The 17,048-nt window shown below is 44.4% G+C and overlaps 1 protein-coding gene across 3 annotated transcripts in view; it reads left to right on the plus strand.

Annotated features, from left to right (window-relative positions):
* The window catches only part of SIAE (sialic acid acetylesterase), a 36,893-nt gene that overhangs the window by 15,503 nt on the left and 4,342 nt on the right, over positions 1–17,048 (plus strand). For all 3 annotated transcript variants that reach the window (XM_004321232.4, XM_073808041.1, XM_019941727.3), the window contains 6 exons: positions 5,224–5,362; positions 9,006–9,183; positions 10,595–10,704; positions 11,283–11,416; positions 15,440–15,597; positions 16,849–17,041. In XM_004321232.4, coding sequence (XP_004321280.1) covers positions 5,224–5,362; positions 9,006–9,183; positions 10,595–10,704; positions 11,283–11,416; positions 15,440–15,597; positions 16,849–17,041 — 912 coding nt within the window. The remainder of the gene's footprint in view (positions 1–5,223; positions 5,363–9,005; positions 9,184–10,594; positions 10,705–11,282; positions 11,417–15,439; positions 15,598–16,848; positions 17,042–17,048) is intronic.

The raw sequence follows: 17,048 nt of genomic DNA on the forward strand, positions 1-17,048 counted from the left end.
CGCTCCGCGGCATGTGGGATCTTCCCAGACCGGGGCACGAACCCGCGTCCCCTGCATCGGCAGGTGGACTCTCAACCACTGCGCCACCAGGGAAGCCCTGATGACTCTTTTTGCTTAACTTTTTCATAGCCTAGGATTTCTTTTGTTAGTGTCAGTTTTTTTCTCTGTTTCAGTCATGGCCTTTGAAGATAAATTTTTCTTAAATTTTGAGAACTAGCATATTTTCTCCCTTATTGTAGCTATAGAGAGACTTCACTGGGCTCTTGTTTACCCTGATAGAATGTCGGGAGGAAGAGCACTACATGAGTTCCCAGATAGGGGATGGGGCATATACAGTACCCAGAGAATCAAATGGGACAGAACGAGGGAATGCCAACCTGCCAGTACATTGTCAGTGATGAAACTCATCTTGAGGTGTTCCTGTCCCCATTGCTATTAGAGGATAGGGCCCCTCTGACACACGATGAGTGAGGTCTCTTAAGTAAAGCTGGATAAAAAGGACATTGAAAGAGTTATCAAGGGAGAAAGTTTCTTAGTTGTTAATTGGTATCCTAGCAAGGCAACGGTGGTAGAACAAAAGCTTTGGTGCTAAATGTCTTTAGCACTGAGATTTCTTTTTAAAAACAACTCCACTTTCTAATTGAACACAAACACAGTCTAGAATAAAGAGAGTGGATTTCTAGGTACCGTGTGATGGGGTTATTGCTTTTGGGCCTCAGAATTGTCATTGCTTTGTTTGTTTAGTGGAAGCTATCTGATTTAAAAATAAAAGTAAGTGAGACCATTGCTGTTTCATTTATATTAGGATCAGGGCTGGACAGTAGCAAGTTCATAGACATATCAGCTTAAAATATTGCTGAAAGATGAGTAAATATTTTTTACTCAGTATCAGACATCCAGAGAAGTTAGTGTGAGTTAAATTCTTTGGCACATTTGAATTGTCTGTATTTTTTGATTTTTCTATAATGAGCATGAAATAACTATAATTTTTAAGAGCAAGTTAAAAAATCAAGAAATTGATATTCACCTAACTGATATCTTAAATATCTATCAAAGGCTCAGTTTACAGTAAAGAGGTACATTATATAAATAAGAATCTTAGGAATAAATGATTTAATTTGCATTATTCATCAGAACTAATACATTTATATACTTTGATGTGTACTTTCATTTGTTTCCTTTAATAGGTTAAGATCTTGAAAAGATTATCATCTTCCCTAGCTCTTTCTCTAAAACTCTGTTCCTCCTCAAGTTGATTTTTATTTCCTTGCCCTTTTTCCATTATCTACTTCTCCATCTTTAGAAATATTTAAATTTGAGATTTAAAAATCTCTACAGCTGGACCCTGATCTCAATTAATCTTTTTAAAAAAATTTATAAAATTGAGTCCTTGCACATCCTTATGATTTCTTATTTTGCTTCTATAGCTTCTACCCCTTATGGTTTCTTCCTTTTTTTAACCAATTAATAAATAATGCTCCTAAAAAGATTCTACTCTGGACATAGCTACTTCCTTTCATTATTAGTTTTCTAATTTAAAAATCTAAATTCTTGCACTTATGTCTTCCTAACCAATATTTTACCTAGTCTTGCTTCCTGCCCTACTTAAGTATACGGAAACCTTTTGAATTTAAATGTTTATTAAACTGGACTTTAACTGGGCTCCCTTTTAACATAAGTGAATAGAAGCAAAATTGAAGTTTTATCTCTTGATAGAAAGCATGGTTTTATATAGAAGTGGGATTGCTGTTAACTCATTAAGGAAAACAGTATTTTCCTTAATGCTTTAATTACAGTTCTCTGTTTGCACAGAAAGGCATGGACCACATCTATTTGTATCTGTACAGTCAGGTTTTCAGCCGCAGTCTGTGCCAGGGGATCTCATCCCATTTTCTGTCAAGCTTAATCAGATTTTGATTGTTAAGACAGAACACATTCTTTCTGCCTGGAATCTACTCTTAAGCATATTCTGTATTAAACTAGGGCTACAAGCTCTGAGATACAGGGAAATAGAAAAAAGATTCCATCTGAAAAAGACAAGTGTTAATTTTTTTTATTTGTTTGTTTTAAATCACACACTTAGTCTGCAAGACTGAATTTTAGGTGCTGACAGTACCAAAAGCCAAGTTTTCTAGTCTCTAAACACTCGGTAGAACTTTGTTTTTTGATCAAAAGGATGCTTCACATGACTCCTCCTTGATTCCACTTGCTCCTTTCCCCCCGAAGACTCCCAACACACACGCGCGTATACACACATAGAGTCTCTGTCTTTCTCCTTCTCTCCCTCCGTGTGACTTTTCTGAGGAGATAAGATTTCCACTATAACCAACCACTCTTCACAGTCAAATGAGGGAAATGGCAGATTGTATGCCCATCTTGTTGTTAGGGTAAAGTGGAATTTTAAAATCAAGTGTTATTTATAACACTGAGTGAGATGTTTATAAATGGAGGAAAGTCTAAATGTTCATCTGTCACCTCCTAAGTCAGGGTATGTCTTAAGACTTGGATATTTCTAGTTAGCTCAGAAGAAGATGGCCAACATTAGATAGAAAGCCCATTTTTCAATATCTCAGCAATCCCCACATTCCTGCTTTACAAATAGGGGAATTAAAATCCAGAAGAGAAGGGCTGGTGCCACGTTACAATACCAGATTCATAGGAGCTGTGATGACTGGCTTATTTGTAGTTATTTTCTCAACTAAATCTGCTATATTGTACTGTGGTAGAAGGTAAAGTAACATACAGGATCCAAATTCTTTTAAGTAAAGTTTCCCTGTGTCCTTCAGTGCGTGCACTTGTGTGCACACACACACACACATTCACACACATGCCTTGCTCCCCTGTGCAGACCTCATGCCAAGATTCTCTGAGGAAATAGATTCTTGACGTTTCTTCATTAATTCAAGAATGTAGTATAAAGGTTACAAAATGAACACCAGTGAGCAGCTGCTTTGATGGTGAACTGCGGGTCCCCAGAGAGGTGGTAGGGCTCTCCCAGTCGCTGCAGCCTTAATGACTTCAAATACCTTGGTATTCATTTACATCCTCATTTCAATACTTGGTAGAAAAATAATTACACTGAGGTGTTTGATGAGATGAAATTTGATCTCAGCAGATGGAGTAAGGCTTCCCCTCTCATCAGCAGGGAAACCAAGTGTCATTTAAATGAAAATCTTCCTGAAATCTCTTTATTCCTAAGTTTGCTGCCAATATCCCCAAGGAAATCCTTCCATCAAAAAGGCTCGGTGATATTGGGACAGGGTACCAATTTCAGAAGTAATTGTCATCAGATGCAGCAAGAATTTCCCCCCACCCCCATTTTTGCTAACACTTTCTGTGGCTTTCAAGCTTTGGCTTGAAATAATACACAAATGTGAGTTTGAAAATGGAAGTTTTCCAGCCAATGCTTTGGATCCAGTTCTTTGTGCTGGTAACAATAGAGGAGGATGCCGACCCCCCCCCCCGCCCTGCTCCCCCCAATTCTGTTGGCCTTGCAGTACTCTACAGTGTTAGCAACGGGTCGAAAAGAAAAGACGTATGTTCCCTGCGCTGCCCCCCGAAACTAGCGTCTCATTGCGAGGAGGCACTGGAGTTCCCAGTCGGTGCAGAAGCTGGTGTGGGTGGAGAGAAGCAGTTTCATCCCCTGTTTCCATGGAAGCAACATACGATCCTTACTGCTTGGTGCAGAACTGAATTTCAAGGGAGGCGACTTTTTACAGGTACTTGCTGCTGAAAAATAACTTCCCTGCCAAAATATACTGTGAGTGCATTAGTCTCTTCTTAGTCTTTAATGTTTATTTTACATGAAACTTGCCAGGGAAGATCCTGAACAAGCAGGTCTGGATTTCCTATGGAATTTTCCTGAGACCATGTGTGGAAGACCAGTAACCCTGACAGCCTAGAGCTGCCATTACCCAGGGAGCATTTCAGGCTGCGGCTCCCACTGGGACCAAAAGAGCCATTTCGTTTGCATCTGGCCATCTTATTGGCCACAGCAGGCTCAGCGGCAAGTCAAAAGGCGATTCAAGGGGCCGCGCATTTCAATGAAGTGCTCTGTGGAGGCACTCTGGCTGCTCCTACACTGCAGCGGCCAGGCCAGCTGTATTCTCTGTGGCGGGTGGGAGAGAAAGCCAGCCAGCTGCACACTCTGTGGCCAGCAGCCAATGGAAAGCGGCCCAGCCTCCTGTGCCTCTGGCTGTGGCAGTCCTGGCTCAGCTGGAGCTCTTGTTCCCCGAGGCCAGTGATAACTGGCCTTCTGGAGGCTCCTGTTAGGCCTTTGTTTTGGGAAGACCAGACTGTCCAGGGGGATGGAGAGAAGACCAGGAAAAACAAACACTAATTAAAAAGCAAAACAATATATTTATGACACATTCTTTTTAAAATAAAGAGAAACATAACTACTGAAAAATCAGGATTGAAGGAGATAGCACTTACATGTAAGCCCAGAGAGGAATGATGCTTCATAGGACCAACAATGAAACCAGTCGGTGTAGCACACATTCGTGTCCAGAGGAACCCTAAGCCAGTCCTGTCACACTCTTGGCAACTGGTGAGGTTTCATAAAGTGCTTTGGGAAAAAGTGCTGTGTCTTTGGACGGACCCTTTTCTTTGTCTGGTTTCTTGGGACTGTTGTCAGCAATCACTCTGAACACCACCTTTCACACTGCCAGGCCTCCCGTGCTATTCTTGGGTGATTTTCCAGGACTGAGATGAGAAGATAAGCATCTTGAGGCTGATTTCAGGATGTTTCAGGAGTTCAAAAATCGTTGCTCAGGTGTGTTTCTTTTGAATATACATCTCTCGTGGGCTATGGATGACGTAAACTTACCTCCCCACGGCCTTTCTGGCTCCATTAAAAAAAAAAACTCAATGCCATGGCTTATGTTAGCAGGTACGTTTTCTGAATAGAAGTATTTTTGTCTCAAGATATGGGTCTTCTTTAGCCTAAACCCATCCACAGCTCCTCTCATCTAACACAGACTTGTCCTTGAGATCTCAGATTTCATTGTGTTCCCACCTTCTTTGGGGACATGATTTATCGTGGTCTCTGTGGATCAAGGCGATCCGGACCAGCCCATCATTGGTTTTGATTATTCATTTGGTTTTGGTATCCTAAAGGCTCAGAAGGAGCTCGGAGGGTTGGCAGTGTTTACCAGGAGGCAGTAGCATCATTGACCATCCACTAGGTTGGTGTAAGAAATGACGTTCCTGCTTCTTTTCCAGATATTTAATGCCACAAGCGAGCTATCGAACACAGCTGCCTATCAGTCTGTCCACATCCTCTCCGTGTCTCTCACCCAGGCTCAGCAGGAGCTGGAGGACCTTGCCAAGGTTGATTTGCAATGGTCCAAGCCCACCTTGGGTAAGTGATTGCTGGAACGTGTGCCATCTCTTCTGTGAGGGGCTGGTGCCCTGCTTGCAATCTGTGATCCTGAATTTGGTTCTGATCTATTTCATCCTTTTATTCATTCTTACTGACCCCTCCCCCATTCCTGACGGTACCTGTTTCATACATTTCTTCCCAAGACTCCACAGTGAATCTTGCCCCCTTGCTCTGAGGAGATGGCTCTTCCTCCAACTTCGTCGGTCCCATTGAGGCCACTCAGCACGAGCTCCGCCAGCATCTCTTCAGCGTCTGACGCTCTCTTCTCTTTCTTCCTTTGTTTCTGTGTCTGAACACAGCTGACTCTTTCCTTTCAGGCCTGCCTCTGATGCGGGCTCTGACCTTCTCCAGGGCCTTCTCTTATCCCTCAGGCTCTGTCCTTTTACCCCACTGTCCAGTCTGCACGAAATCTTTAGTTCAGGCTGCTCTGCGTCAGGCTCTGATCTAGACCCCGAGGGTGCAGCTGTGATTGGGGCAGACACAGTCCCCGCCCTCAGAGCTCTGCTTTTCTTTTATTCTAACAAAACCAAGGGAAACAAAGCATAACGCACACCCTTCTCCTGGTACCTCACCTCTCTCCTTTGCTCTGTTAAACCTTTTTAGAACACCTTTTCATTCTTTTCATTGCCTTCCAACGTGTTCACTCTTTAACCCTTTATAATCTGGCTTCTGCATCCAGGTCAACAACCGGTTCCCCCAAGGTTACTGCTGTTCTTCTGCAATGCACTCTGGACACCCCGTAGCATCGGCACTGCTGACTGCTGTTTTTAGAAGCTGCGCCTTCTCTGAGCTTGCTTGGTACTTCCTTTCCTTCGTTCTCCCTCTCTGTCCTCTCCCTGCCTGTTTCTTTGCTTTCTTCAGTCCCTTCCTCCAGACGTGGTCCCTTGTGCTCTTTCTGGTCCGTTTTCTCTTTCACCTGTATGTGCTTTACCTTGGTAACCTCAATTGCTCCTACATTTTCAAGTATTAATTCATCCAGCCAATATTCGGATGCCCACTATGAGCTAGGTGCTATTCTAAGTGCTGGGGGTATAGCAGAGAATAAAGCAGGCAGGCACGCCTGGTCTCCTGGATGGAGCTCACAGTCTAGTGAGGGAATACAGAAAATGAATAATACAATTTGCAAATTATATACAAAGTATTGATACTATTCCGTATCACACTGTCAGAACTTTCCCTTTAAGAACTCAGAAACTGAATAGATTTGGGTAAATTTTTTAGTGAATCCTTTGGTCCGTGAACTCTTAATGCATGTCATCCAAAACTCAGGAATCGATTAGATTTGGATAAGGTATTATACCTTGTTGTCGGCTCCATTGCACTCTCTGAACTCAGAGACTCAAATTTTTGAGCATCAAGGGATAGGTTAGATGGTAGTGCTTGCTGAGACAGAAATAAGTACATAAAATACATCAGGGAAGGGGGGCAGTACTGCTGGGGCTGGGATGGGGTAGTGGTTTCCCACTTAGAGTGGCCACGGAGGTCCCAGCTGAGAAAGGCAGCATTTCTGTAATAACCTGACAGAGGTGAGGCCACACAGGTGTGGGGAAGAGCCTAGCAGGTCAAGCCCCTCTCACATTTCCAGTCTCTGCAGCCTCTTCTACTGCCTTCATATCTCTGACTGCAGCTGGGAAGGGTCTCTGATTTTAAAGACTCCTGTAATTAGCTTGGCCCTATCTGGATAATTCAGGACAATCGCCCCCTCTCTAGTCCTTACTCTTGAAAACACCTGCGATGTCCCTTTAGCCACATAAGGTTCATTCACAGGTTCCAGGCATTGGACTCCGGAGACCTCTGGGGGCTGTGCTGCCCACCACACATTCTCATTCTCACGCATTTTCAAGTGGCTTTCCATTTCCTTTACTCCAAGATGTGCCTCTAGCCTCCCCTCCAGTTTTATCTTATACCATTCTCCTTTTGTAATCTATGCTCTAGGCAAATACTTTAAAAACTGTCCAGTTTTACGTGCCTTTGTACATACTGTTTCTTCTGCCTAGAATGCTAGCTCTACTTCCTGGACTTCTGTCTTTCAAGGCCGCCCAACCTCCCTCCCCTTCCCACTTAATTACCTCTTCCCTCTACCTGCCCATCAGTGAGTCACCTTTATTCCAGCTGCCCACAGCTACCCAGCACCAGCCAACAAACATTCACTGACTCTGCACTGGGTGCCAGACATGGAGAATATAGAAGTCCTAATGGTTTAGTGGGGTGAGGGAAACACCGGGCACAGAGTATGCCCGGAGCACAGGGAAGGAGGTCCGCCCTCACCTGGCATTTAATGATCTGCCTTTCATTTCTTATTCTTTCTCTTGCTGTTAAAACCCCTTAACACTTGTTTATACCTCTTAAAGCACTAAACCATATTTTGCCGTCTGTTTTACTCAGCTGAATATTTGTCTTATTCTGTAGAATATAAGACCTCTGAGGAGAGGTTCCATGTCTCTCCATGTCCCTTTAATTACAGTACCCCTATCATCTAGAAGCGCCTGGCACCTGGCGGGCACTCAATCCATTTTAACTGATTTGAAACTGATTTCAATTCCTACTATTACGCTATCCGCATTTTGAGAGCCGAACTGTATTGAGTTTCGATCTTTCACGTGCCAGGCCAGTGGTTTACACATAGTGGTTCTTTAACAGCTGTTGGATTAGATTGATCCCATCAGCTGCGTGTGTTCACGTTGCCCTCTTCACCAGCCTTCTTCTAACATGGAAATTGCCTCTTCTGGTCTGTGTTGGTTACAGGGCTGTATGGACGAATGAGCTAGATGATGCTGAACATTTATTTATTTTTAAAAGATTTATTTATTTGTTGGGTCTTAGTTGTGGCATGCGGGATCTTTCATTGTGGCATGCGGGCTTCTCTCTAGCTGTGGCGTGTGGGTTTTCTCTCTCTAGTTGTGGCGCGCGGGCTCCAGGGCACGTGGGCTCCATAGTTTGCGGCACACAGCCTCTCTAGTTGAGGTACACGAGCTCAGTAGTTGTGGCACGTGGGCTTAGTTGCCCCACTGCATGTGGGATCTTACTTCCCTGACCAGGGATCAAACCTCCGTCCCCTGCATTGGAAGGCGGATTCTTTACCACTGGACCACCGGGGAAGTCCCGATGCTGAACATACACTGGTTTTGGTTTCTGTTACTTTCCCTTTTGGCCAAACTCCCCATCACTTGTTTGTTCTTGTTTTCATTACCATAGCTATAAAATTGGGTATAAAACTACCCAGAAAAAATATACCTTTCTTCTCGACATTGCCCCATGCTTGCTTGTTCCCTTCCACAGAGCTAAGTGGGGATGGATGCTGGGAAAGAGGAACACGTAGGTGAGGGTGGAATGGGGGCCAGCAGCCTTTCTGCCCCTCACCTATTGCAGAGGAGTATTAATCTTCCTAGATTCCCCCCCACACATGGTGGGGAAGCAGGGGGATGCCTGCTTGCCTGGCCAGAGAGCCTTTGGCTTTCTGCTAGTGAGACAGCTGCCTCTCAATCTTATCCTACTCTTGGAAAGTCTCAGAAAGAAATGCAAGGCCTGACCCACACCCATTCTTCTCACCTAGACTCACCTAGGAGCTGCAGTCCCTATCCATCTACTTTTTCCGTGACTGTTTAACTGTTTCTCCAAACAGAAAACTTGGGCCATGGCAATTTCACGTACATGTCAGCAGTGTGCTGGCTCTTTGGGCGTTACCTGCATGACACTCTGCGGTATCCCGTGGGGCTGATCTCCTCCTCGTGGGCCGGGACGCCCATTGAAGCCTGGTCATCTGAAAGGTCACTGAAAGCCTGTGGGGTCCCAAGGCAAGGGTAAGAAAGCGTCCTCTGGTCTGGGAGAAAGCCAGCCAGGAAATTTTGTAAGAGAGAAAGATCATGGTCTCCTTTGGGGAGTCAAGAATGTGTTTAATGTACGAATATGTATTAAATGTTTGTAACTTATTCAGGTATTATTTTCACTGTCATCAGCACCACAATCATCTGAGAATACGTCAGGAAGTAATTATGACCCTTTTCCTTAATAATAGTGATAGCTAATACTTAATGGAAGCTTTCTAAATGCTGGATACTGTTGTAAGCACTTTATATATATTAATTCACTTAATACAACACTGTCTTGAAGTGGATACTATTAACATATGATGGAAAAAGGTACTAAGTCTGAGAGAGGTTTAGTGACTTGCTTGTGGACACGACTAGTAAATGATAAAGTCTGGTGTCAATGTCTGTGCTCTTAACCACTGTGCTGTGTTGCCTGTGAGAATAAACACAGTCTAACAGTTTGGAAGAACAAGTACCCATGTAATCAGAGAAGTGTATTAGAAGACTGATGGTGAAAGCACGCTCAGGAAGGGCTGGATCAGGAAGAATATTTGGGGGTGGGGGAAGGGAGAGAAAAGGCTGGTTAATAACATCTTGACACTAATGTTAAAACAGAGATGAACAATATGTGAACTGCTTTCACAGACCTTGTCCCATCAGTTCTGGGAAGAGCATGGACTTGAGCTCTTGGTATATGTTGGGTAAAGGTCTGCCTGTTGTGGAGTGAAGTTATCCAGTTTTGGAACAGAAAGACTTGCCTTCGGTAGAGTTGGAGGAATCTGAAGCCAGGTTTCCCAGGTCTCTGGGGACATGGCAGGGACAATAGCAAGGGGAAGTGGCCATTCTCATATGCAGCTGTTGCAAGTGTAAATTCATACAAGTATTGCACAGAGACAATTTAGGGACATGTTCAAAGTCTTAAGAAAATGTGCGCTTTTGACCTGGCAATCTCATTTCTGGGAATTTATCTTAAGGAAATAATTAAGACTATATGCAGTGATTTAGCTCTAAGGAAGATAATCATGGCATTGCTTATAAAAGCAAAGAGCTTAACGCAATCTCAGTGTCCACCCACTGAGTACTAGTTAAATAAACTTATTGCCTGTGCAATAGACTCATTAAAACGCTCCTCCTCCCTGGTCTTAATCACTAGATGGAAACCGGGGTGGCCCCGTCTGAACTCACAGAAAGCTGACTGATGACAGTGATTCTGGGAAGAACCTGGAGTGAAATTTGGAGACTGTCCTCATGTTTTCATGGAAACACAGTGGTTGAATTGAACTCTGTGTTGCTTTCATCAGGAGCTTGCCCCGAGTGAAGCTGGATAGATGCCCAGCTCAGGGATCGTCATGTGATCAGTCATTGGCTCTCTCTTGACACTTGTGTGTCTTACTGATTTCAGGTTCATGCCGTCTGATCTTGAAACTGGTCCCAGTGAATACTCTGTTCTCTGGAATGCCATGATCCATCCGCTCCGTAATATGACTCTGAAAGGGGTGATATGGTACCAGGGTGAGTGTTCAGTTTGCTGGTTTTCCATTGTATCAGTTAGCTGTTGCTGCACAAGAAACCACCCCAGAACGTAGTGGCTTCCGACAGTAATAATGTTAGCGAGCTCACTATTCTCTGGGTTAGCAGGGTAGTTTTTCTGTCTGGGCTGCTTTGGCTGATTTCTGCCGGGAGCTCTTACGTGCCTTTGGCCACCTGGCAGGTTGTCTGGTGGCTGGATGACCTAGCCTGGCCTCTCCCTCATGCCTGTTGACTGGGGCTGTCTGTCTGCCGGGGCCTCCTGCTTCTCACGTGGCCTCTCATCCTTCAGCAAAGCTAGTTCAGACTTAATTTATCGTTTACTTGGCAGTGTCAGGGTTCCAAGTGTATCAGGAGAGAACAAACCACAGAGCTGAATTGCTTTTCAAGCCTCTGCTTGCATCGTGTTTGCTGATGCCCCATTGGCCAGAGCAAGCACAAGGCCAGTCCAGGGAGACCGCAGGAAGGCCCGCTACCTAAGGGCATGCATGGAGGTTGGGGAGCAGTGTGTGGCTGCCTTTGCATCTACCCCAAACTCTTCTCACAATTTGGACTGTTTCTAGGGGAGTCCAATGTAAACTTTAACAGGGACCTGTACAATTGTACGTTCCCTGCACTCATTGAAGACTGGCGCCAAACCTTCCACGATGGCTCCCAGGGGCAGACAGAGCGCTTCTTCCCATTTGGATTTGTCCAGGTACGTGCTGAGAGGAAGAGGGTTCATGGGCTTTGGTGTGGGGAGGTGCTGTTGAGATCTCTTCCCTGGAATCCATCTTCCTTTTTTTGCCCTCCTAGCTTGCCTGCTGGTCAAGAACTGAATGTAACTTAATTCTTCTCAGTTTACTGATGGGACAATTACATCTTTAAAAAAGTTAATAAGTAACCAATATTTCTTCTTATTAAAAAGCATTACATGTTCATTAAAGAAATATTAAAGAGAAAGGCAAAAAAAAAAAAGAAGCTAAAAACACTTATAATTCCACAATCCAGAAATAAGCAGACCTTTTCTGCTCATATATTTTTGAAATAGGATCCATACCGTAATACTGTATCATATCTCGCTTTTTCTCTTAAGGTCATATTGTGAACATTTTTCATGCCAATAAATTTTAATCTTCAGCACAATTTATAACGATTGGAGGGTGTTCAGAAGTGTGGTTGTATTGTAATTTAACTAGTCTTCCATAGATAGGCTCTTAGGTTGCTTTAAACGTTTTGCCTTTATAAGCAGTGGCATGTTTATTTTCCTTGTAGCTAAATCCTTGCACACATGCTTAATTATTTCCATAAGATAAATTCCCAGAAATGAAATTACTAGGTTAAATTGCACACTTTTTAAGGCTTTGAACATGTCCTTAAATTTTTCTGTGGAAATGTATCAATTTGTATATTTATACTCTTAGCAACCATGTGTGACAGTGTCCACCTCCCCACACCTTCCCGAACTTGCTGTTATCCCTCCCACCTCTGAGAATGAACCGCGCTCTTTCACTCACTCCCAGCCCACTGCGCATGCTCTCTGCCTGGAATAATCTTTTTTTGCCACACATTCCTAACTTTTATCATCCGTTAGCCTGGATATCAGTTAGGAAGCCTTCTGCGACTACCCAGAGTCTGTCCCCATATGGGTGACTGCTTAGTACCCTTCACTTCCCCTTTTTACTTGTATGTACTTTGTGCACATGACCACATTTTCCTGGATCACATTTATAGCCCCAGTACGACCTAATTGGTCGGCACTCATTAAATATGTCCCGACACACAAATGAAAAAGTATATCAAGAGAAACCATACTTTCAGTTAGTGGTACCTCGTCAGAAAGATTCTGCTCTCAGCCTTGTCTAAAAGGAATAAACATATTTAACCAAGTTCATAATTGCCTTGCCTCACCTGTTCACGTGACCCCTCCGAGACCTAGTCGTCTTAGCAGGGTAGTAGTTCTGACTTGTCTGGGACATAGGAATTAAACAAGTAAGGTGTTATAAAAACGAGGCCCAGGTTCATGCCCCGGTCCGGGAAGATCCCACATGCCGCGGAGCGGCTGGGCCCGTGAGCCATGGCCGCTGAGCCTGTGCGTCCAGAGCCTGTGCTCCACAACGGGAGAGGCCACAACAGTGAGAGGCCCGTGTGCTACAAAACAAAAACCAAACAACAAAAACAAAAACAAACAAAAAAAAAAAACGAGGCCCACCTCACAGCATAAACACAAAATAGGCTTTAATGTTTGAGTTGGACGCACCTACTTCCAGGCGTCTGCCTCTGAGTGTCCCCCAGATGCTCTCCTCTCACCATCCTCCTGTTCCTCTACCTCATCCCATTTCATGTACCTTTTTTTGGATAAAGATTTTTATAGACCTTCTTTCCACTTATAATTACTTTACAATCATTTTCTTTCTTCTTTCTAACATTTGTTTTGACTTTGAATGAGAATATTCTGCTCATTATTTTCAAAATAGCAACTCCTGTCACCAGTTCTGTATTACTGTTGGTGGAAACTATTTTTTTGTCTCTCAGCCTGTGCACATGGTGATTTGAATGTGACTTCAACCGATTCAAGCCAAAAATATGTTTAAATGCTTATTACATGCCACGAACTATGTGAGGTACTAGAAATATACCATGAAGCAGAGAGACCTGGTCCTTGCACTTGTGCATGTGGTTTAGTGGAAGTCCCTTAGCCTTGGGTGTCAACTTTATCATCATCAACAACAGTATGTTGGTTGGTTGTTTGTGGAAAACTGGGAATATAAATATAAATATAAATGTTTAACTTCAAAGGGAAATGGTAAATTCGGCAACATAATGGCTCAGAGCATGGTCTGGGGATTCGAATCCCAGCTCTGGCTTCTTTAGCTATGTGATTTCGAACAAGATATTGAACCTTTTTGTTATTTTAAGTATTAAATGAGTTAGTCCATGTAAAGCCTGGCACAAGCTAGAAAATGTCAGTGTTTATTATTATTAATGAGAGAAGTCAGAAAATCTGGAGGGACAGTTGTTGTGTAAAGGAAGATGAATTGACTTAATGGAAGGGCCGAGTGTGAAACGGTGGTGGCAGTAACTAGAGCACAGTTAGAGGCAGGACACGAACTCCGTGGAGAGAGCAGGGCTAGACACCTGTGTCTGAGTAGAGAGGTGAGCGGAGGCCCGGGGAGAGAGAAAAAGGAGCCGGAGTTGAGGCACTGGAGTCCCTAGGAGTGTGCTTTTTTTTTTTTTTTTTTTTTTTTTTTTAGGAGTGTTCTTTTTAAAAAGGGTTTTGGAGGAACAGTGGAACACACTGCAGACTGCAGATGCTATTGTAAAGTCCTCCAAATGTGCCCAGTTTTATATTCTTTGGCTATTATATGCTTTCTTTAGCAGTGATTAGTATTTCTACTAATCACTGCAGGAGACTGAGCAAGTGCCCTGCTTTATCTCAGGAAAAACAGGAATTTCATGCGCGTGTGGAGTCTGCTGGTGCCCCCATGAGGCCAGTGTGTAGTAGTGCAGCCGATGAAATAGTGGAGAATTACTGCAGCAATTCTCAGCAAACTGCCATTTTGAGACAACTTCCTAGGCTTGAGTGGCTGTTGGTAGCATTTCTCCCGCAGCGCTTCAGGTTAGTAACTCACCCTAGACTTTGTTGCCATGATCCTCATCATGGCGCTGGTTGGTGAACATGGCTCCACTTTCACTCTTCTTCTGGCTGTTGTGTGGGAAGAAGTAGGGTCACTTACTGGATCTTTTTTTTGCCATTTTCTAGTTTGCATGACGTTTCATTGTGCAGCTTCAGCGCCTTTTATCATTTCATATGTTAAAGCCAATTTGCATAAGAGATTTTAATAAGAATCAAGTGGTGGGGAAATGTACTCCTTCTCTTAGTGGGAGAAACCACAGAGCCATATGGCAGGAGGGTGTGGCTCTTGGAAGGTGTGAAGAACTGGGGTCCTTGATGCAATCTGCCACGCACTCAAGGGCAGATTCCTCCCTGCTTCCCTACAGTGCTTTGCCCTGTGTTGTACACAGAGTTGTCAGTGACGGACCTACTGCTTTGTAACAAGCTACCTCAGAAGTTTGGGGCTTACCACATCAGCCACTGTGTTTGCTCCTGATTCCGTGGGTTGGCCAGGCAGGCAGGGCTCAGCTGGGGTGGCTCATCTCTGCTCTGTAACTTCAGCCACGCTTGCTCATGTGGCTGCAGTTTGAACTGAAGGATCTAGAATTCACATGATTGGCCCCTCAGCTGGGACGGCTGGGATATTAACACCTCTCTCCTCATGACCTTCCAGTTTCCAAGGCTGCTCTCTCCACATTTCTCCAGCAGGGTAGCTGGACTTCTGTTACATGGCCATCTCAGGGTTCCAAGAAAATGAAATCTGAAGGCAAGGGCTCTTGAGGCAAAGCCTCAGAAGCTGCACACCATCACCTCTGCTGCACTGTTTGTCAGAGCAAATCACAGGCTTAGACAGGTTCAGCGAGAGGAGAGATAGACTCCACCTCTTGCTGAGAGGGGTGGCAGAGTTTCATTGCGGCGAGGGGGATGAGAGGTTCAGCCACAAGGATGAGAGGCTCCGTAAGTACGTGTTGGATGAGCACAGGGGTCAGTGAAGCAGAAGCAGGGTCTTCTTGTGAAAGACTCTAGTGTAGCTTTCTTTTTAAAAATGTTTAATGTTTTTTCAGCTTTATTGCAGTATAGGTTTCTGGTGAAATAAAATGCTGATGCACAATGTCTACTTTCTAGTTATCTTCATATTTGTCTGGTGCAACCCCAAATGATGGGCTTCCTGAGATCCGTTGGCATCAAACGGCAGACTTTGGCTATGTCCCTAACCTAAGAATGCCCAACACTTTCATGGCTGTAGCTGTGGATCTCTGTGATAGGAATTCGCCTTTTGGCAGGTGGGTGCTTCTTGGGCTTTGTTTGAACAATAATATATGTTCTTTGTCTGTGGCCTTCACTCTGATGTTCACTTGTGAGGGGGCCTGAGGATTGGACATTAGAAGCATGATTTATCATTCATTCACGTGGGATGCGCTGCAGTAACCAAAAACCCTCACCATCCCAGTGCCTTGATGCCACGGAACCTTATTTCGTGTTCACACTCCATGTCCAAATAAGGTCAACAGAGAGGCTTTGCTCTCATCGTCATTCACAGATCCAGAGCGACAGAGGCTCCAGGGTGATCGGTGCTTCCACATGCACCTACGGTTTCAGGTTGGCAATTAAATGCTTCCACCCAAAGCAACGTAAGTCACTTCTGCTCACATTGCACTGGCCAAAGCAAATCCCATGGCCATGCCTGTCTTCAGCGAGAGCAGGAAATGGAATTCTGCCGTGGACTCAGAGGGGGACTATCTGGATGACTACCCCGATGTTAACAGCCCCTATGATTACCACCCGCTAGCTGTAGGATACCAGGGGATTTCAGTGTGAAATGGAGCCCAACACAGAGTGTCCGGATTATAGTAGGAGCCTGAATGAACATTTCTTTCTTTCTTTATTTTATTTTATTTATTTATTTATTTATTTATTTAAGCTGCGCTGGGTCTTTGTTGCAGCGCGCGGGCTTCTCTAGTTGTGGTGCATGGGCTCTAGAGCACGCGTGGGCTCGGTAGTTGCAGCATGCGGGCTTAGCTGCAGTATGTGGGATCTTAGTTCCCTGACCAGGGATCAAACCCGGGCCCCCTGCATTGGGAGTGCAGTCTTAACCACTGGACCACTAGGGATATTTATTTAGTTTTGAATGAATGAATGTTTATTGAATGAACAAATAAACCTAGAGGGGACCAAGTAATGAACAGCTGATTCAGATGAAACACAGGACTTTCAGTGGTTGCAGCAGTCTTACGAGAGCTCTCCTAGGTTAGTTCCAATACCTGCCCTCCCTCCCTCCTTCTCTCCCTTTATTCTTTCCTTCCGAGTCCTCGGTTATTTCAAGGTTTCCGACCCGTAGAAGGCCCAGAGCCCCATCTGTGGTTACAACTCACCATTTCTCTTAGGCTGACTCGCCACAGATCACTGGCTATTAGATTCAGTCAACTTTATTCTCACCTTCTTAAGGGGTGCTTTGTATAAGATTTCCTTTTTTAAAAAATGTGATTATTGTTGAGCCCAAACCCAAAGTTCTCTACCTCTTCTTTATCCTGTAGCACACACCCTCGAGATAAGCAGACGGTGGCCTACAGGCTGCACCTGGGGGCCCGTGCCGTGGCCTATGGGGCAAAGTTGACCTTTCAAGGACCACTGCCTCAGAAGATAGAACTCCTGGGCGACATGGGGCTGCTGAACCTCACATATTCCCAGCCAATCCAGGTGCAGAGGCACAACAACAAGATATTTGAGGTGAGAA

This window comes from Tursiops truncatus, chromosome 8, assembly GCF_011762595.2.
Source record: "Tursiops truncatus isolate mTurTru1 chromosome 8, mTurTru1.mat.Y, whole genome shotgun sequence".
In the NCBI taxonomy this organism is placed as follows: domain Eukaryota; kingdom Metazoa; phylum Chordata; class Mammalia; order Artiodactyla; family Delphinidae; genus Tursiops; species Tursiops truncatus.